Source organism: Pipistrellus hanaki, assembly GCF_964339955.1.
Source record: "Pipistrellus hanaki genome assembly, chromosome: 1".
NCBI lineage: Eukaryota > Metazoa > Chordata > Mammalia > Chiroptera > Vespertilionidae > Pipistrellus > Pipistrellus hanaki.
Genome location: NC_140503.1, coordinates 98965022 through 98986258, shown reverse-complemented (window position 1 = coordinate 98986258; position 21237 = coordinate 98965022). Strand labels below are relative to the sequence as shown.

Here is a 21237-nt window from a genome sequence, read left to right as displayed (position 1 = left end):
TCTCTGCTCCTTGACCTCTCTCCATCACCAGGCCATCCATGGAACCTCACCATCACTGAACTGTCCATCTCTAAACTGGCCCACTCAAGACTGACCATCGCCTTCTGTTCCTTGAGCTTTCCATCAGTAACTTTTAGTACCTCTACTCTCTCCCACCCAGCTCCTCCTGGCCTCCAGTTTGGCCTGCCCTTTACAAACAACCCTGGTGGGATTTAGTAGGTTGCCTCTGCATTGCTACCCAGAGCCGAATTCTGTTGGAGAAAATCAACTGGAGGAAAACCACAAAGAATAGTCAGTCAAACTCTCTCTCCCACTCTCCACCTCAGCTCACTGAACCTCCACAGCCTAAGATCTGGGCCCTCATCCTCACCTTCACTCTCGGCAGGTGACCACACCCTCTGCCCTAGGAAGACAATAGGAACCTTCAGATGGCAAGGGAGCTGTTGACATCTTGCTGTCTAATATCTAATGATAAATTGACCTGACCCCATCACATTCCTCTCGTCCTATTAGGGTAGAGGGACATTCACCTGTCTGGGACTCCTCTGTCCTGGCCCCAGCACCCCTGCCTCCTTGGGAGCCTACCCCATCTGCTGGTCCTCATCTCCATCTTCAGATACTTCTACTTCCTTAAGAGCCATAACTAAACTTGCTAAAGGAAGTCTTCCCATCTCAGAACATCTCTTTCCTTATCTCCCTGGGTGTTCCTTGCTCACCCCATTTCCCTGCTCTCCCTCATTGTGCCAGTGGACCCTGCCCACCAGCACCAGGGTAACCTCCCTGCCTCCAAGTCCAATGGTCACCTTCAGTTGTTACTCTTGACCAGCATTGGAGCGTCCTGAGAAACTGCTTCCCTTGGTTCAGGAGGGCTTTCTCCTTTCCCTCCTACATTCTGGCTGCTGCTCCTCTCCTTCAAGGTCCTTTAAATGTTCTGCTTTGGTTTTGGTCTAAATGCCTTCCTATAATCTCAGCCAGGCCTTTGCCTTCACTTACAGCCAGAGGCTATTGATACAAAGTCAGTACAGCCAGAGATTCTCCTACAGCGGTGGGTACTTAGATGTCCCAGAGAGACCTCAAACTCATTTCTTGCTCTGCTTGGTGAATTGCGCCATCTGCCCAGTTATACAAGCTGAGACCTCGGAGCTGCCCAGACTGTGTGCCTTCCCCCCCACCCCCCAACACACACACACACACACACACACACACACACACACACACACACACACACACATTTCTATTCCTCACAGCCAATCCATTTTTGAGACTTGTCTTTTCATATTCTGAAATCTGGGCACTTTTTTCCATCCCATAATCTTGATAAGATTAAAACAAAATTGAGTCTGCCAAAACCGGTTTGGCTCAGTGGTAGAGCGTTGGTCTGCGGACTGAAAGGTCCCGGGTTCGATTCCAATCAAGGGCATGCACATTGGTTGCGGGCACATCCCCAGTAGGGGGTGTGCAAGAGGCAGCTGATCGATGATTCTCTCTCATCGATGTTTCTAACTCTCTATTCCTCTCTCTTCCTCTCTGTAAAAAATCAATAAAATATATTAAAATAAAAATTGAGTCTGGGTGGAGATAGAAGCATGGGAAGAGATGATAGAAAAACGGACTAGATGCCACTGGTCTCCCCAGACTTCCTGAGAGTCAAACGGAGGAACTGACTCCAGCTGTGTTTGGGTGGTGGGGTATCAGGCTAATCTTCAGCTGTGGGCAAGGAGCCAGGTGATGCCTGAGGGCACTGCAGGTGATGAAGAATTAGCTGCTCACCTTGGAGACTAGCTCTGGAGACATGGAGAGAGTCAGAGGAACAATGGCTTTTGTGTAGGTATTCATCAGACAGTTTTTAACTTAATCATTACAGAAGTCCCAAACCTTTTGAAGAAATTTTAAAAGAAAACAAATCAGATCCTCCTGGTGAATTCCTTACCCACCCTCCATGCCACTTCCAGACCCCTGGTGCTCCTAGAGTATTCAAAGCAGCTTGGAGGGAGGGGGCAGGGTGACATTCCCTGGGTGCTCTAGGCTCCTGCATTCCCATGTCCTTTCGCTCACTTCCCATGACAGGTGTAGAATACCAACCTGCTAATATGCCACATCTTCCAAGCATAACCAGGTGTGTAAACAACCCCCCTCTCCCACCCTTGCCTTGGGCTGTAGGTGTGTCAGTTGTTGCAATGTATACTTGTCTGGAGGCTTTGGTGCAGGCCTGCTGGGCCAGGGAGAGACTGAGTGAATAGGAGACTACTCAGAAAGAGGCCTCACCCCTTCCAGATGAGGCAGTAGTTGGGTGGAGGGGTGAGACCCAGGCTTGGTGGTAGACACCTGGGTTCAGCAGTGCCTCTGCCATGGGCCTTGTGTTAGGACCCAAAGCAGAATAAATAAATAAATAAATAAATAAATAAATAAATAAATAAATAGGTGTTCTCTTCTGACAGTTGATTGGCCCCAGGGCCTGGCATCAGGAAGACCAAGTGGAAGCAGGAGGGGGCCTATGGAAAAGGATGGGCTATGTCAGAAGTGGCAGTGGAAGGGAGGCCTATGGGGAGCAGCTGATCTGGGGAAGGGACAGTGATGCTGGTGAGTATGTATCAGAAAAATAGGTGCTCCTCTGGGATGATGTGAGCTGTGTCCCGCAAGGGCCAGTAGCAGCCTGCAGAGGGGCTGGAAAAGTGGGCATTGGGGCCACAGGTGAGCTAACGAGGTGGGCCCATTCACAGATACAGGTGAAGCATCTCTGGGGCCTTTCATACTTTTCTTTTTTTAAAAAAATATTATTTTTTTAAAATAAAACTTTATTGTTCAGATTATTACAGTTGTTCTCTTCCCCCCACCCCACCCCCATAGCTTCCCTCTACCCAGTTCCCAACCCACCCCATGCCCTTACCCCCTCCCCCCACTCTCTTCATCCATAGGTGTATGATTTTTGTCCAATCTCTTCCCGCAACCTCACACCCCTTTCCTCCTAGAATTGTCAGTCCACTCCCTTTCTATGCCCCTGATTCTATTATTGTGTGTAGTCAGATTTTTAATTCATTTGATTTTTAGATTCACTTGTTGATAGATATGTATTTGTTGTTCATAATTTTTATCTTTACCTTTTTCTTCTTTTTCCTCTTTTTAAAAAATACCTTTCAGCATTTCATATAATACTGGTTTGGCAGTGATGAACTCTAGCTTTTTCTTATCTGTGAAACTCTTTATCTGACCTTCAATTCTGAATTATAGTTTTGCTGGGTAGAGTAATCTTGGTTGTAGGTTCTTGCTATTCTGGCCTGCATAGTTTCTATTGAGAAATCAGCTGACAATTAGTTACCTACTCCTTTGTAGGTAACTAACTTTTTCTTTTGCTTCTTTTAATATTCTCTCTTTGTCTTTTGCCCTTGGCATTTTAATTATGATGTGTCTTGGTGTAGTTCTCTTTGGATTTCTTTTGTTTGGGGTTCTGTGTGCTTCCTGGACTTGTAAGTCTATTTCTTTCACCAGGTGGGAGAAGTTTTCTGTCATTATTTCTTCAAATAGGTTTTCAATATCTTGCTCTCTTTTACTGGCACCCCCATAATTCTGATGTTGCTCCTTACACACTATCTTTATATTTTTAAGTTCATTTTTCTTTTTTCTTTTCCAGTTGTGTGTGTGTGGTTTTTTTTGTTTGTTTGTTTGTTTTTGCTTCTTCATATTTCAAATTTTTGACTTAATTCTTGCAATCCTCTAGTCTACTGTTGGGTCTCTGTATATTATTCTTGATTTCAGTCAGTGTATGCTTAATTTCTAGTTAGTCCTTTTTCATATCCTTGAGGGTCTCACTAAATTTATTGGTGGTTCTAGAAGATTCTTGAATAACATAATAATTGTTGTTTTGAACTCTATATCCAGTAGTTTGCTTTCCTCCATTTCTTTCATTTGTGACCTGTTTCTTCATCTCTGCATTTTGGCTGCTTTCCTGAGTTGATAGAGTGGTTTTTGTGTGCGTGGTGTCCTATAGGGCCCAGATGCTCAGCCTCCTCAGTTACCTGAGGTAGACATGCTTGGTGTACCCCTTTGTGGGCTGTGTGCACAGTCTTGTTGTAGTTAAGCCTTGATTGTTGTTGGTATCACTGGGAGGAATTGACCTTCAGGCCAATTGGCTGTGAGGACCAGCTGTGTCTATGATGAGAGAACTTCTGTGCTGGAGACACCCTTATTTGGCAATATTTGCTTCAGTGGGGCTTTGGTGTTCACTGAGTCTTCCCCCTGAGTGTGTCCCTTATGGATCTGAGGAATTGTAATCTGGATGGTCCCACTCTGGCCAGTGGGTACACTGGCTCTTGGATCACCAAGTAGGTGCTAATTTAGCCTCTGCCTGAAGCCACCCAGCAGGAGCTGTGGAGAAATCTGCAGATTCCTCTTCTTTGTTTGGGTTTTGGAGGTGCCCAGATGAGGCCCAGCTGTGAAGCAATGCAAGCTGCTGTGGGGCTTTGGGCATTCTTTTGGATGTTCTGGGTCTCTCTGACTCAGCTGCAGTTTGTTAGGTAAGTTTAGATTTCAAAGGACCAAGCCATTCATATGCAAAAGCCTCTGTGCACAGCTTGGGTGGGGCAGGGTCTTAGGGCAGAGCAAACAGCAATGGCTGACTGTCAGCCCTGCCTTAAAAGCCCCAAGGTCTCAATGTCCCATGGTAATCACTGTAAGCACCTCTGAGAGAAAGTTGCCCTCGAGTTCCGCCTGATGCTAGACAGTCCAGTTTCTCCTCGTATGAGTCTGGATCCCCAGAGTCTCACCTGGAACTGGAGTTCAGAGCATTTGGGAGCTTGTGTCTCCCTCCCACTTGAAAAAAACAGCCACACCTTCAGTTGGCAGCCCTCTCCACACATGCGCCTCCGTGCCTCTGCCTTTACTTCCGCAGATGCTCTGAGTCTCAATGTGCTTTTCTCTTTCCTTCTAGTTGTAGAATTTCCACTCAGCCAGCCTTCCTGTGGTTCTAGATGATGTCGGTTTTGTCTTTTAGTTGTAGTTTTGAAGTGGTTGTGTGAGGCAGCAAGTTCAGGTGTTTACCTATGCCGCCATCTTGGTTTCTCTGCCTTCAAGAAAGAGCTGGGGTTTTGTATATGCAAAAGCTAGCTGTGCATGTCTTCCCAAACTTATCCCTGCTGTTGCTTAAGCTTGGCTGCTGAGAAAGTCCCTAAGGAGCTGGGGCTCTTGATAAGCAATAATGTCAGGTACTATGCAGATATCTTCTGGTTACTCGATGCTGAATATCAAAGGGTTTGGCTCCTATCTAGCTGATGACCAAACATGAACTTAAATCAGTAATTAAGACAATCCTTCACAATCCTGCCTGATACTGATCACTTGGGGTTTTGCCAATGACAGATTCCTAGGTACCATCCACAGAGACCCTAATTGAATTGGTCTGGGATGGAGGCTGGGCATCAAGCCTGCTAATGCAGAGCCAAAGGAGAGAACCCTGAAGGAGTTGGGGGACTCAGTTGCACAGTCCTGTCAGAGAAGTGCTGCTAAGATGTGTATGTATCAGTTTTTAATGGAGGTGACAAATACCTCCTGGGATACTACCCAGAAGGGGAGAAGACAACTGGATCAAGGAAACATAGTCCATTAGCCAAGTATAATAAAAAAATAAATTCCTGTATCTCTTGGCATCTTTCAAAGGGATCCAACTCATAACACATAGCAGCACTTTAAAATTCCTTTCCCTCTTTCAGCTGTCATCATCTCACACTCATTAGGTCCTCAAAGTATTTTTACCACTGCTCACTTTTTAGTCCTCACACAGGGACTTTCACCTGTCCCCATTTCATTTCTGCCCCCATTCCTTTCCCAGCCAAGTAACCTCAACTTTTACCAAGGAAAGATTCTTTCCTGGCTTCTTGGGTTCTGTTTTTACACACTGTCCCTTTCTGCTACCCAACCCACTCAGTTATGCTGATTGTGGAATAGGTTGAGGTGTGGGGGGTGGAACATGAGGGTTTTCCTTAGGGAGCAGAGGAAGAAAGGTGTTTTGTGTCTGGTCATCCATATGCCTATAGCTCTTTAGAAAAGTCTTTTTTAAATGTACCGGTACTTCCCAGGGTGAGGGAATTGAATTTACAGATGGCTAGAGTTCAGTGGAAGGTGTTCCCATGAGACCAGCCCCTCTGAGAAGCCATATTTTATATAAGTCCCCAAGGGCAAGAGGAATCTGGGAGCAAAAGGCGTTGGGGCTGGGAGATCCAGCTTTCCTTAATTGACAAGCTCAGCAGAAAGGAGGTGGTGCCCTTTCATTAGGGCAGCCTGCAAGGTTTTCTGTAAATTCAGACAGGACAGTTCCATGACTGTAAAAGAAATGACCCAGGACAATGGCAGGCTCTAAAATTGAGGTTCTGATGGCCATCATAAATGACCCCCCCTATAAAGATGGGGGAGCAGGCCCAAAGATGGAGTTGTGCTGCTCTCCAGGGAGCTTAATTTGAAAGAGAATATCCTAAAGAAATATTCTGGTTCTAAGGTATGAAGAGACACTGCAGAAGGAAGGAGGCAGGTGGAAATCCTCAGGGCCACTGCATGTTTGGAGCCAAAAGAAGGTAGAAGAGAAAGCCTAGTGTATTATGTTAGTGGGTGGCAGAGAGGATTCAGCCAAGGGAATGGATCTTCAGCTGTTCATAAGAGAGCTGAGGCTAAGGCAAGGACACAGCAAGGGGAGTTCAGCTCTCCACCAGCTATCAACTTCAAGGAAGATTCTGTAGGACCCCTTACCAGGGAGGGAGGAGGCCAGGACAGTGAGACAGAGTCAGAGCCAGTTATGTAAAATTACCCTTGGACATGTGGCAGATTCAAGGATACTGATATGCAAGGCATTTGACAAAGTCTCTTATTAGCGCCTTCTGTCTAAAAGCCAGGAACGCAGGCTTCTCTAAGTAAAACCAGCTCTGGATGGATTACTATTGAATATTTCTATCACTGATGGAAGAATTTGGTGATGAGCCTGGGATAGGGCTATGAAACACAAACAAAAGTAAAAATCAGCCACTCCTAGGAATATCCAGCACATGTTAGCTGTGGTTAATAATGACTTAGCTTTTGGTTCAATTTTTATTCATTAAATGTTTCACCTGGAGAGTAGAAGGGCCTATGAGAATGTGCTAATTGTCTCTCATTAGTCAGCCAGGGTTCATGGAGGCCTCATATAGTCCCAAGTAAAGCCAACTCTATCAACCAGCCAGAGGCAGTCCATAGAAGGAAAGACCAAGGCCTGCTCTGACCTGGGTTCCAGCAGTTCCCGCAGCCAGCCCCGGACACTTGCCATGCCCTTCCCTCCTTGTCTCTGGCTGATCTCCATAGGTGGTATTCACAGGAGGTTCTGAGTAGGCCACCAAAGACAACATCTGGGTTTGGCAACTGTGCAGATAATGAGCAATTAACTCTACATGTGAGAGAATACTTCTCCCTCTGTAGCCACAGCCCCTTGGAAGCTGGAGCCCTTCCCCTACACCAGAGACCTTCCAAACTGTTCTCGCCCCTTCCAATCTGTGCTCACCCCAGAGGAGCCTCAGGCTTCCCTGAGAAGCTAGCTCCTGGTTGCTGTCTGGCAGCATCAACTGCTCTCAGTGTTGGGCTCTGTGTGTCCACCTAGGTGTGTGTCCCAGAAGCTAAGTAGTCCTCCCCTCCCCTTTGCATAGGACACTGATACCTCAGTGGGCTTTTGGAACAAGAAAAGCCAGGCTCCTGGCCCCTTCCAGAAAAACATCTGGGATTCAAGATGAGACTCTTTCCTCCTGTCCCCAGTTTGTGTTTCTTCTGAGTCTTCTCAAAGATCAAGTGAGGTACAGGCACCTCGAGCTGTACCTAGAGAGCACTAGCCCCACTCCCAAGCCTCCACACCCCACACACACTTGTGTTAATACAGGTTCATAAATTCACACCTCCCTATGCATATCCAGATATACATACACTTGCCAACATGATCTCATCTTCTTACCCCTCATTAATGTACACTGGCTAAAACACAGCTTTGCACAAGTGCACATGTGTATCTGTGTCCTATCACGCACACACATTTCCATGCATATGTACTCACCTAGACATACACCTTACCTTTCCCAATAACATGCCCTTGGTCATGTGCATGCAGATGCTTAGGCCGTGCCAACTTGCTCATGTTCACACACATGTGACTACACATACCTGTTTACCAGAACATGCTCCCATGACCAATATGCTTCCTCTCACCCTCCGGACCCCTGACCTGTTGGTTTTTCTGTGTTACAGTCTTTCCGAGAGCTGGATGACAGCAGCAGCGAGTCCAGTGACCTTCAGCTGGAGGGCCCCAACTCCCTCAGGGTCCTGGATGAGAGCCTCACAGACCTCCAATCAGAAGTCAGGCCCCTGGTTTTCTTTGACCTCAAGATTGACAATGAAAGTGGGTTCTCTAATGACCATTCCCACCCCTTTCTAACTTAGTCTCTAGGTCCCCAAGATAAGTACAGGCAGAGCTATCTGCAGGGTCCAGGAGAGCCCTGAGCTCTGGTCAGTGACCACAGCCAGAGAGGGAGGAGCAAGTGCGCACTGCATCTCCCCTGGGACTCCCAGGTGCCCCACTCTGTTGGTTGAATAAGGACAGCTGCCCTGACCAGTGCCTTAAAGTGTGAGGCAAGCGCCTCCAGGAGTTCACAACTCTGAGGAGTGCTTCTCTTCCATAGAGAGCCTTGGGAAGACACTTTTAAACAGAAATCCAGTGTTTGTAAAAAAAAAAAAAAAAAAAAAAAAAAAAAAAAAAAAAAAAAATCACTGCTATGAGACCAGCAATTCAAGCCAGGCATGGGACTGTGTGATTGCACATTTCTAGGTATAAGACCCAGTCCACTGGGGGGGCGGGGGGGGGGGGGGGGAGCGCTGCATGGAGAGGCCAACAGAACTGAGATCATAGAGAGATATGACCTCTCTCCCAGAAGCTCCTCAATTCCTATAGAATTTGCTGAGGCCCTGCCTTATGGCACAGTCTCAACCTAGGGCTAGCTCAGCCAGCCAGAAGCAGCTGGGAAGGTGTTCCCACAGGATAGGGAATTCACTCACAGACCTCACAAGTGGCCTGGGCCACACTCTGAGTGCAGTAGATTGGGCAGGTATGTTGTATGTCTCAGGGCTCCAACTAGCTGGGAGCCTTAGCTAAGTGATTGATGGGACTGGAGACCAAGGGTAGGAAGTAGAGAGCTAGGTATAAACTGTGAGGGGTCTCAGGGTAGTGGAGTAAGGCTGACAGAAGAGAAACGTGAGGGACCTGGGTCTAAAGGGTTTGGTGAACTCCGAGGCACGCAGCAGGGGATGGGGGAGCTAGACTCGCAGCCAGTGAACAAGGCATTTGAGGGCAGCAGACCTCCTCCCAGCCTCTACCTGCCTGAAAACTGCTCTCTATCCACTTCCCTCATATCTGTAGTGTGTAGTCAGCAGCTTCCCCTTGGGTTCTCCCAGGGGTTCTCCCAGCCTCTGCCTGCCTCAATGTGACCTCAAGATTGACAATGAAAGTGGGTTCTCTAATAACCATTAGAGAAGACTTGAATCTTCAGAGCCTGGGGCAGAGTTGCAACTGTTTGGAGGCTGATGTTTGGTTCCTGACAGCAGACCCCAAGGTGGGGTGTCTGGATAATGGGTCAGCAACCCTGTAGGTCCCCCAATCCCTCCCAGTGCCTCCCATGTCCCTAGGCCCTCATCCTGCCCTTCTCTCCTGCCCAGCCCAGAAGATTAGGCAGCTGGCAGCCGTGAACCAGGAGAGCAAATTCCGAGTGCTCATCCAACAAGAGGCCTTCAGCGTCTACTCCAAGGCTGTCTCCCTGGAGGTGGGGCTACAGCACTTCCTCCGCTTCCTGAGCTCCATGTGCCGTCCCATCCTTGCCTGCTATAAGCTGTGGGGGCCCAACCTCCCCAACTTCTTCCGGGCCCTGGAGGACATGGACAAGCTATGGGAGTTCCAGGAGGCCATCTCCGGCTTCCTGGCCACTCTGCCCCTCATCCAGGAGCGAGTGCCCCAGGCCAGCAGCTTCAAACTGAAGAGTTTGGCCAAGACCTACCTGGCGAGAAACATGAGTGAACACAGTGCGCTGGCCACTGTGCTGACCATGCGTGACCTGTGCCGCCTCCTTGAGGTCTCCCCGGGCCCCCAGCTGGCCCAGCATTTCTACCCCTTCAGCAACCTGCAGTGCTTCGGATCCCTGCAGCCCCTGGTGCAGGCAGCCGTCCTGCCCTGGGCCGAGGCCCGCCTCCTGGCCCTCCACAATGTGAGCTTCACGGAGCTGCTAACTGCACACTGTCGAGACCCACAGGGGGGCTTGAAGAAGTACAGCCGGTATCTACAGGCCACCTCATCGCCCCCTGCACAGGCTGCTTTCAACTTGCAAGCTATGAGTACCTACTTCAAAAGCCTGATGGAAGGGCCAGCCTTGGCAGTGGGAGAGGGCATCTCTACCCCTCTTGCTAGCCACAGGTTGGCCCAAAGGGCTTCCCAGAACAGCTGAGATGAGAGGATGACTGACTTGGAACCTCTGGGAACAGAGGGATGTTGTCCTTCAGCCAGGCTCTCCCCATCACAGCATTCCCAGAACCTGGTCCCTAATACTCAGCTGACATTTGGTCCAGAATTAGGTCTTGTTCTCTGGGACCAAATTCCCCTTCTCTAAAAATCCCACAGAGAAAGTTTCAAGGCCAAGCAGCCACCCACTGGAACTACCAGATCTCTAATGCACCAGTGAGTTAACTCACCAGGCTGTTGGCCCCTCCCTTGCAGGAGCCAGACCCAGGGAGGTCCTGAGTAAAGAAAGCATGCCATTGGCTAAGTGGCCTCCAGCCGCCCAGTCTGCCACTTTCTGTCCCTATAGCTCCTCCCTGACTCCCAGCCACTTCCCAGGGGACCCACCAACAGCTCCCATGGACACCATCTGCAACATCATTGGCCCCACAGGTACTCAAAGTGCCTTTCAAACTAAACTGCCCCTCATGAGCTTGGGTTCTCTCAGCCTCTGCCTGCCTGCAGGCCGGCTCTCTGTCCACTTCCCTTATATCTGCAGAGACAGAAGCTGCTATGCCATGCCTGTCTTCACTTCCCGCCACACTTGCTTCCTTCCTCTTGGCCACACAAACACTCCTTAGTCCAGACTTTGCCCATTTGGTCCTCAGGCTACTGACCCCTCTCAGCATGGTCCTTGGCCAGTTCTGCACTGCCTGCCTCAGCCTTGCCAAGGAATGTCCTCTGACCCAGTGCTGCTGCCAGAGGCCCACACCTGATTCCCCCTGATAGCCTCTTCCCCAGACCTCTGGAATTGGACTGGACAAGCTATGGGAGTTCCAGGCACCCAGCAAGCTGTATAGTTTAGCAGGCTGTCCAGGTGTTGCTAAAGATGCCTGCTGAGTTTCAGGACCATTGCTTTGTAGACTGCACTTCAAAGGAGAAGCAGTGTGGAGCAACAGAGAAAGTCCTGACCTAGGATAAGGCCCCTTCCTGAGTCCCCTTGTCTCCACCTATAAAATGGCTGGTTGGCCTGGTTGGTCCAAGTCCCATTCAATCCTGCCATTCTGGGATTTTAAGAATGGGCAGCATGCCACTAGGTGGTAGACAGATGGTTTCATTCTTGAACCCTAGCCCCCAACCCTAAGCTAAAGTTCCCAGCCTAAGGGCACAACAGAAAGCAGCAGCACACTAGCAGGTCAGAGCCATCCATCCCTTCTGATGGGGAGAACCAGTGTCCCCTCCCCTTCCCATCCATGTTCCTCGATTTTTGCTACTGGATGCAGCCCAGACTCCCAGCTTCTATGGGCTCAGCTTTCACAAATATGAAGTCCGGGTGCGCATTCCTCAGCTCCATCTTGTGGGTGCCCTGAAAACCCATTAAGGGATTACAGAGAATCTTGCTACAACAGCAAGAGCACTGGTTCTAACGGTGAACTCATGCATTTAAAGTAGATGCTGCCTCTGAAGCTTGGCAGGAACAGACTGATGGAAGTGGGGAGGAGGGGCCTGGGGCCCTGGATGGGCTGTGATGCCATCATCTTTTCAGCCACAAGACAGCCTGGGCCTGGCTTGGGCAGTGCTAAACTATCCTAGCACAAGCCCAGCTCCACAATGCCTGCTGCCTTCAGATGCATTTTGTCACAGCATTTATAATAAAGTCTGGTCTGCCCTCTCCACTTTCACAGCCTTTAATAAAGACTTGAATCTTCAAAGCCTCATGCTGCCCACCCTAAAGTCACTGAGCAGTATCCTGCCTGGTGAAGGGGGTGCTTCCAGGCCTCAGGGAACTGTTCTTTGTAGGGACCTTTCAGGACTTAGCAGAGCAGAAAGCCCCACGATACTCACTGCTAAGGGCCTCACAGATGTCAACCTCCTATTCCAAGTGAGGAAATAAGCATGGACCTGCCCATGATTATCTCCAAAGGGGAGAGCCATGTGGAGGGAATGAAGCACTAAGCTTTAAGGATTACCCCTAGAGGAAGTCAGGAGCCAGACACCAAGGTCTGTTGAAACTTCACCTCTATCTCCTGCTGGGTAATCTTGTCCCCTGTCTGTGCAGGCCCGCAGGTGATAAAACCTTTGGCAGATAGGGGAGACCTAGGATATCAGCAATGTGTGACTAATGCTTTGCTTTCTTGGGTGTCAGATTAGTACTTATAGGGATTACCGTGGCACAGGCAGTGTAACTGGTAGCCCTCCCCTGGCCTGGGCTAGCAGTCAAGTAATGAGATTTGGTCACTGTCACCACCCTTAACCCTATCTCCCTGTCCCAGGTACTCAGATTCCAGTCCTGAAGTTTTTAGTCTCTAAGAACAAGCACAAACATGTCACTGGTGCTTCAGTTTTGAATTCTCTGTCTGGTTTATCTATGTCAGCTATATGGGGCTTGAGGTTAGAAGACTGAGTTTCAATCCTAGTAGCCTATGACTGGTCTGGTACATCAAGCATTGACTCTAAAATAGGGTAGAGGTCATTATTACCTGATAGGATGTTATGTGAATCAGTGAGAAAATGTTTGTGAAAATAGCTCTTTAATATGTGGAGAATCACCAAATGTAAGATCTTATTTTACAGACAACTTAGATGACAGTATTACTTTATAAGTTAGAAAAATAAACAGATATTAGAGCTCAGCAAGAAAAAGTACATGGGCGTGTCTTCAGAGGGATGAAGAATAAGAGTTGTCTGTCAGACCCTGGGTCTGAGGGAGCTATGAAGGAGAGCAGGGGAGTCCACCTTGAAGTGCTAAACAGTAGCTGTCTCTGTGTCCCGGTACACCCAGATGGGAGAAGTCAGCCACACAGACCTGAAGCTGAAAGCAGACTTCCTGTGACAGCTCAGCACTGCTCCAGTGCTGCCTCCTGAGGCCCAAGGGCTCATTTACATCCAAGAAAGTTTGCTTAAAATTTTGCTTTATGAGGTATCAGCCTTGCTCTCCTACCTGCATAACATCTAGCTGCTATCTGATTCTTAGCCCTGTTGTGCTCCTGCCATACCCCTCCCCTCATCCAGCATGGGCCTGCCTCACTCCCATTGTTATTCCTACCCTAGACTCACTCTGACCCCTGGTCCCAACCCTGACAATTCTCTATACCTCTGAGGTATCCTGAACCCCAAACCTCCCAGCAGGCCCAGGCCCTGTCCTGCTCCTGCCTCCTCTGACTTTAGACTTATTTCTATCCCATCCCAAGTCCCCCAACCCCACACCTAGAGTAAGAGGATCCTTTCTCACCTTTTTTTTTTTTTTAATTTACCATTATTGTTGAAAGTATTATAAATGTCCCCATCTTTTTTTCTCATTGACCCCCTTCATCCGACACATACCTCCCCCAGCCTTTACCACACTATTGTCTGTGTATCATAACTTCATGGTTAATATCTCTTCACCTGCCTCTTTACCTCTGAAATTCATCAGTCTGTTCCATTGATCTATGTCTCTGGATCTATTTTGTTCATCAGTTTATTTTGTTCATTAGAATCCACATATGAGTGAGATCATGTGATATCTGTTTCTCTGACTGGCTTATTTCACTTAGCATGATACTCTCTAGATCCCTCCATGCTGTCTCAAAGGTAAAAGATCCTTCTTTTTTTACAGCTGCACAGTATTCCATGGTGTAAATGTACCACAGCTTTTTATCCACTCATCTTCTAATGGGCTCTTGGGCTATTAACAGATCTTAGCTATTATAAATTGTGCTGCTATGAACATAGGGGTGCATACATTCTTTCTGATTGGTGTTTCTAGTTTCTTGGGATTTAGTCCTAGATGTGGGATCACTGGGTCAAATGGGAGTTCCATTTTTAATTTTTTGAGGAAACTCCATACTATTTGAGGAAACTCCATACTTGTGCACTGCTGGTGGGAATGCATTCTGGTGCAGCCAGTCTGCATTCCCACCAGCAGTACACAAGGTTTCCTTTTTCTCCACATCCTCACCAACACTTGTTTGTTGATTGTTGATGATAACCATTCTGACAGGTGTGAAATGATACCTCATTGACATTTTAATTTGCATCCCTCAGATGATCAGTGACTCTGAGGATTTTTCATATGTCTCTTGTTCTTCCCTATGTCCACTTTGGAGAAGTGTCTGTTTAGGTCCTTTGCCCATTCTTAAATTGGATTGTTTGTCTTCCTTTTGTTAAAATTAACCCCTCATCAGATGCATCATTGGCAAATATGTTCTCATGCAGTGGGCTCTCTTCTTATTTTGTAGATGATTTCTTTTGCTGCACAAAAGCTTATTATTTTGATGCAGTCCATTTATTTCCGCTCTAGTTTTTTTTGCCTTAGGACCATGGTCTGCAAACTGAGGCTTGTGAGCTACATGCGGCTCTTTGGTCCCTTGAGTGTGGCTCTTCCACAAAATACCACGGTCTGGGCGAGTCTGTTTTGAAGAAGTGGCATTAGAAGAAGTTTAAGTTTAAAATTTTTGGCTCTCGCCAAAACCGGTTTGGTTCCATGGATAGAACATCAGCCTGAAGACTAAAGGGTCCTGGGTTCGATTCCAGTCAAGGGCATGTACCTTGGTTGCTGGCACATCACCAAGTTCCTGCACACCAGTAGGGGGTGTGTAGGAAGCAGCTGATCGATGGTTCTCTCTCACTGATGATTCTAGTTCTCTATCCCTCTTTCTTCCTCTCTGCAAAAAATCAATAAAATATATATATTTTAAATGTTAGCTCTCAAAAGAAATTTCAATCATTGTACTGTTGATATTTGGCTCCGTTGACTAATGAGTTTGCCGACCACTGCCTTAGGAGATATATCAGTAAACATATTGCTATGAGAGGTGTCTGAGATTTCTTTTTAAAAAAATATATTTTCAATGATTTCAGAAAGGAAGGGAGAGAGAGAGAGAACATCATTGATGAGAGATAATCATTGATTGGCTGCCTCCTGCACACCTCCTGGGGATTGGTCCTGCAACCTGGGATTGTGCCCTGACCAGGAATTGAACCCCTAGTTCATAGGTTAATGTTCAAGCACTGAGCCACACCAGCTGGGCAGATCTCTGTGGTGTTGCACCTTACGGTTTCACAACTTAGATTTAAGTCTTTTATTCATTTTTACTTTATTCTTTTTATGGTGTAAATTAATGATCTGGTTTCTTTTTTTCTTTTCTTTTTTTATGTATCTGTCCAATTTTCCAAATATCATTTATTGAAGAGACTGTCGTTACTCCATTGTATGCTTTTGCCTCCTTTTTCAAATATTAATTGAGCATAATGGCTTGGGTCAATTTCTTGGTTCTCTTTATAATTCTATTGGTCTATATGCCTGTTCTTGTGCCAGTACTAGGTTGTTTTGAGTACAGTGGTTTTGTAGTGTAACTTGATATCTGGTATTGTGATTCCTCCAACTTTGTCTCTCTCTCTCTCTCTCTCTCTTTTTTTTTTTTTTTTTTTTTTATCAAAATTGCTTAAGCTATTTGGGATCTTTTTTGGTTCCATATAAATTTTTGGAATGTTTATTCTAGATCCATGAAATATGCCTTTGGTATTTTTGTAGGTATAGCATTGAATCTATAGATTGCTTTGAATAGTATGAATGTTTTAATGATGTTTATTCGTCTAATCCATGAACATGGTATAGTCTTCTACTAGTTTATATCTTCCTCTATCTCTTTTGTCAATGTCTTGTAGTTTTCCTCCTTGGTTAAGTTTATACTTAAGCATCTTTAGTTTCTTTTTTTGAGAGTTAGTTATTGGTCTATAAAAATGCCATCTATTTCTGGGTGTTAATTTAGTATCCTGCTATGTTGCCATATTCATTTATTAAATCCAGTAGTTTTTTGGTGGAGTCTTTAGAATTTTCTATGTACAGTATTATGTCATTTGCGAATAATGACAGTTTTACTTTTTCCTTTCCAATTTGGATGCCTTTTATTTCTTCTTGCCTGATCATTATGGCTAGGACTTCCAGTGCTATGTTGAGTAGAAGTAGTGAAAGCAGACATCCTGTCTTGTTTTTCTTTTTAGGGAAAATGGTTTTAGTTTTTGCCCATTGAGTATGATGTTGGCTGTAGGTTAGTTATATATGGCCTTTATTATACTGAGGTATGATCCCTCTATTGCCACTTTGCTGAGCCTTTTTTTTTTTTTTTTTTTTTTTATCAAAGACAGTGTTGGATTTTACTGAATACTTTTTCTGCATCAATTGACATGACCATGTGATTTTTGTCTTCCAATCGGTTTATATGATGTATCACAGTTATTGTTTTGGGAATATTGTACCAGCCTTGCATCCCCAGAATAAATCCCATTTGATCATGGTGTATGATCTTTTTAATCTGATTTGCTAGAATTTTGTTGAGGATTTTAGCATCTATGTTTATCAGGGATATTGGCCTGTAACTTTCTTTATAGTGTCTTATTTGCAATTAGGTTAAAACTAGCCTTGTAAAAAAAGCTTAAAAATGTTCTTTCCTCTTGAATTTTTTTTTTTTTAAATAGTTTGAGGAGGATAGATGTTAATTCTTCTTTGAATGTTTGGCAAAATTCTCATGTGAAGGCGTCCAGACAAGGGTTTTTGTTTGCTGGGAGTTTTTTGATTAATGCTTCAATTTCTTCAGTAGTTATTAGCCTATTTAGGTTTTCTTATTCTTCCCGGTTGATTGTATTTTTCTAGGAATATGTCCCTTTTGTCCAGGTTGTTGTTGTAATATAGTTATTCATAATATTTTTTTCTGATCCTTATATTTCTGTGGGGTAAGTTGTTACTTCACCTCTTTCATTTCTCGTTTTGTTTATTTGGGTCCTCTCTGTTTCTTCATGAATGGCTAAAGGTTCATCAATCTTGTTTATCTTTTTAAAGAAACAGTTCTTGGTTTTATCAGTCTTTTGTGTTTTCTTTTTAGTCTCTATGTCATTTATTTCTGCTCTGATCTTTATTATGTCATTTCTTCTACTTACTCTGGGCTTTTCTTGTTGTGTTGTTCTGGTTAAGTTATAGGATTAGATTGTTTATTTGAGCTTTTTCTTATTTCTAAAGATAAGCCTGTAATGCTATGAACTTCCCTCTTAGGACTGCTTTCACTGTGTCCCATAGATTTGGCATTGTTATATGTTCATTTTCCTTTGTTTCCAGGAAGTTTTTTTTATTTATTCCTAGATCTCTTTGATAACCCATTCATTGTTTAATAGCATGCTATTTAGCCTCCATGTGTTTAAATGTTTTTGGGTGTTTCTACTGTAGTTGATTTCTAATTTCATTCCACTGTGATCTGAGAAGATGCTTGATATAATTTCAATCTTCTTGAATTTGTGGAGGGTTAATTTGTATTCTAACATATGATCTAACTTTGAAAATGTCCCATGTGGAATTGAGAAGAATGTATATCTGTAGCTGTCAACTAATTACATCTAATCTGTTTTGTTGTTTAAGCTCACTGTTTCCTTGCTGATTTTTTTTGTCTATAAAATGTGATTATATTATTGTCCATTTCTCCCTTAAAATCCTCCAGAAGTTTTTTATTATTATTATTATTATTATTATTATTATATACAATATTTGGATACTCCTGTATTGGGTACATATATGTTTACCAGATTTATATCTTTTGGTTGTATCAATCCCTATAGTATTATGAAGTGACTTTCATTGTCTCCTGTTATGGCCTTTATGTTTAAGTCTATTTGGTCAGATATGCGTACATATCATTTCCATTTGCCTAGAATATTTTTGTGGTACTTTCACTATCATACTGTGTGAGTGATAGTGAAAGTTTTGAGGTGTGTCTCTTGTAGACAGCATATATATGGATCATGTTTTCTTATTACAATAATTCAGCTACCCTATATCTTTAGATTGGCGCATTTAAGCCATTTACATTTAAGGTTATTATTGATAGGTACTTACTTGTTGCCATTCTTTTTCTTTATGCCTGTGTTCTTCTCTTTCTTTCTATTTCTTCTTCTTACAACAGTCCTTTTAGCATTTCTTGCAGTGCTGGGTTTTTTGTTGTGTGCGGGTTTTTTGGTTGTTTTTTTGTTGTAATTGTTATTTGTCTGTGAAGCTTTTTATTTCACCTCCAATTTTGAATGATAGCCTTGCTGGATAGAGTATTCTTGGGTTCAGTCCCTTGGTTTTCATTACTTTGTATACTTCATGCCACTCCCTTCTAGCCTGTAGTGTTTCTATTGAGAAATCAGCTGACAGTCTAATGGGAACTCTCTTGTAGGTAACTTTCTGTCTCTCTCTTGTAGCCTTTCAGATTCTTTCTTTATCTTTAACGTTTGACAATTTAATTATTATGTACCTAGGTCTTGGGTTCATCTTAATTGAGACTCGCTGTGTTTCCAGAACTTGAGTGCCTTTTCCTTTACAAGGTTAGGGAAATTTTCTGCCATTATTTCTTCAAACAAGTTCTCTATTTCTTTCTCATATTCTTCTGCTTCTGCTGCCTGTATGATATGAATGTTATTATATTTCATGTTGTCTCAAAGCTCCCTTAGACTCTCCTACTACTTAATTTTTTTATTTTATTTTATTTTATTTTATTTTATTTACATTTGCTGCTCTGAATGGGTGTTTTTTCTATCTTGTCTTCTAATTTGCTGATTCAGTCCTCAGCTTATTCTAGTCTACTGTTGAATCCTTTTAGGGTGTTTTTATTTCAGCTATGTCAATTTTCATTTGCAATTGATTCTTACTTGTTTTTTCAACTCTCTTTTCATGTTGTTGTAGCTTTCATTATATTAGTCCCTTAGATTACTCATTAAATTGATTGTAGTTTTCACTGAGTTGTTTGAATACCTTTATTACCATTATTTTGTGTGTGTATTATGTGTTTTGGGTTTTTGTTTTTGTTTTTGTTTTTCCAAGACGCTGGCTGATGAGAATTTTTGTTACTTTTATGTACAGAAAACTCAACAGTGCATACTTAGCCCAGCTTAGTGGCCAGCTCCTTAGCCTTGGCCTTCTCCAGCTTGGCATGCGAGCCACTGACTTTGGACCCAGCACGTTGCCTCCCCAATGGCGGCGGATCTCATCGTATCTGTCGTTGTAGTTGGTCCGGATGGCCTCCACCAGCTTAGCCAGAGCTCCCTGTCTTCCGAGTTAACTTGTGTGAAGGCGACAGTGGTGCAGGTCTTCCTGTGGACGAGGCGGCCCAGCCTGGCCTTCCCCTTGATGATTCAGTAGGTGCCCCCCATCTTCTGGCACTGGGCGGGCAGGAAGACCACCAGCTCGATGGGGTCCACGTGGTGCGCTATCACCACCAGCTGCGCCTTCTTGTTCTCCACCAGGTGGTGATCATGTTCACCTCTGCTCGCAGGACAGGAGGCCTCTTGGTGGGAACATCCCCTTTGCCGGCAGCTTTTTTCTCAGCGCGGGCCAGCAGCCGCTGCTTATTCTCTTGCTTGGTCTCGGGCCTGTACTTGTGGGCCAGCTTCAGCAGCTGAGTGGCTGTTTGGCAGTCCAGGGCCTGGGTGAACTGGTTAATGGCAGGCAGCACTTTGAGCCGCTTGTAGAGAATAGCCCTTTGCCGCTGTAGCCAAATGTAGCAGGGCCACTTGACGAAACGGGTGATGTCCCTTTTGGGCTGGATGTCTTGTCCAATGCCAAAGTTCTTGGGCCTTTTCTCAAACAGGGGGTTGACCAACCTTCTTGGCTTCCTGCTTCTTCATGACAGCAGGGACTGGAGCCACCTTCTTCCCCTTGGCCTTCTTCCCCTTCGGCATGTTGGGCGACAGGAGGAGAGAGCTGTTTTTATGGTTTTTTAAAATATATTTTATTGATTTTTTTACAAAGAGGAAGGGAGAGAGGGATAGAGAACTAGAAACATTGATGAGAGAGAAACATCAACCAGCTGCCTCCTGCACACCCCCTACTGGGGAAGTGCCCACAACCAATGTACATGCCCTTGACTGCAATCAAACCTGGGACCTTTCAGTCCGCGGACCGACGCTCTATCCACTGAGCCAAACCGGTTTTGGCTATTACCATTATTTTGAATTCTTTATCTGACAAATTGCTTGCCACCATTTCATTTATGTTCTTTTCTAGTAATTCATCCTTTTTCATTTGAGGACTCCCCATTTTTGCTGTCCCTTTGTATTTGTTTTTATGTATTAGATCAAACTGCTATGCCTCCCAGACTTTGTGGGTTGGTCTTATATAGTAGGTGTTTTATGGAACCTAGTGATGCAGTCTCTTAGATCTGAGCGGGGTGCTCTAGGAAAGCCCCTTGCTTGAGTTATTTGTGTCCTCCTGTTGTAGTTGAGTCTTTAATGTTATTGTACTGTTCATGTATGGAATCTCTCAGGCTGGTGGACTATGTGGCTCACCCTGGAACTGATCACACATCATGCAAGCTGTTGTGGAGGCGCTGACTAAAACAACAAAATACAATAGCAAAACACAAAACAAAAGAAACAATACAAAAATATGCACAAGATTTCTACAGCACCAACAAAAGCAACCACCAGAGAAGAGAGAATTAGAAAAGAAAAAGTAGAGCAGGAATGATAGAAGAAGAGAAAGAAAGAAAAAAATATGAGAAAACAAAACAAAACAAAAAAACATAAAAAGGCGGGGGGGAGAGGAGAAAAAAGAAATAAGTAGTTGCAGAGCTGAAATAACATAAGAATATTGGGTTAGGGAATAGGGGGAGGAAAACAGTTTAAAGTAAAGGAGGAAGAAAAGAAAAGGAAAATAGAGGAGAAAGCAAATAAACCCAATATAAGAAAAGGAAAAAAGATGAGAAACCAGGTGAAAAAGAAAAGAAAACATTTTGAGTAGGAAGAGGGAAGTTACA

The 21237-nt window shown here is 44.8% G+C and overlaps 1 protein-coding gene and 1 pseudogene across 5 annotated transcripts in view; one reads left to right on the top strand and one right to left on the bottom strand.

Moving 5' to 3' along the window:
- Positions 1-21237, top strand: part of PML (PML nuclear body scaffold) — a 75464-nt gene that overhangs the window by 33497 nt on the left and 20730 nt on the right. Inside the window, exons 8-9 of one of the 4 annotated variants that reach the window (XM_084905650.1) lie at positions 8245-8395; positions 9711-12170. The exons of 1 other annotated variant lie outside the window; for it this stretch is intronic. In XM_084905650.1, coding sequence (XP_084761776.1) covers positions 8245-8395; positions 9711-9718 — 159 coding nt within the window. In that variant the 3' untranslated portion in view covers positions 9719-12170. Of the gene's footprint in view, positions 1-8244; positions 8396-9705; positions 12171-21237 lie in introns of those variants that run through there. 2 more of the 4 variants (XM_084905648.1, XM_084905652.1) reach the window with 2 other exon arrangements.
- LOC311633594 (large ribosomal subunit protein eL8-like) lies at positions 18020-20161 on the bottom strand (annotated as a pseudogene). Its single transcript has one exon. The product of its transcript is annotated as a large ribosomal subunit protein eL8-like (transcript).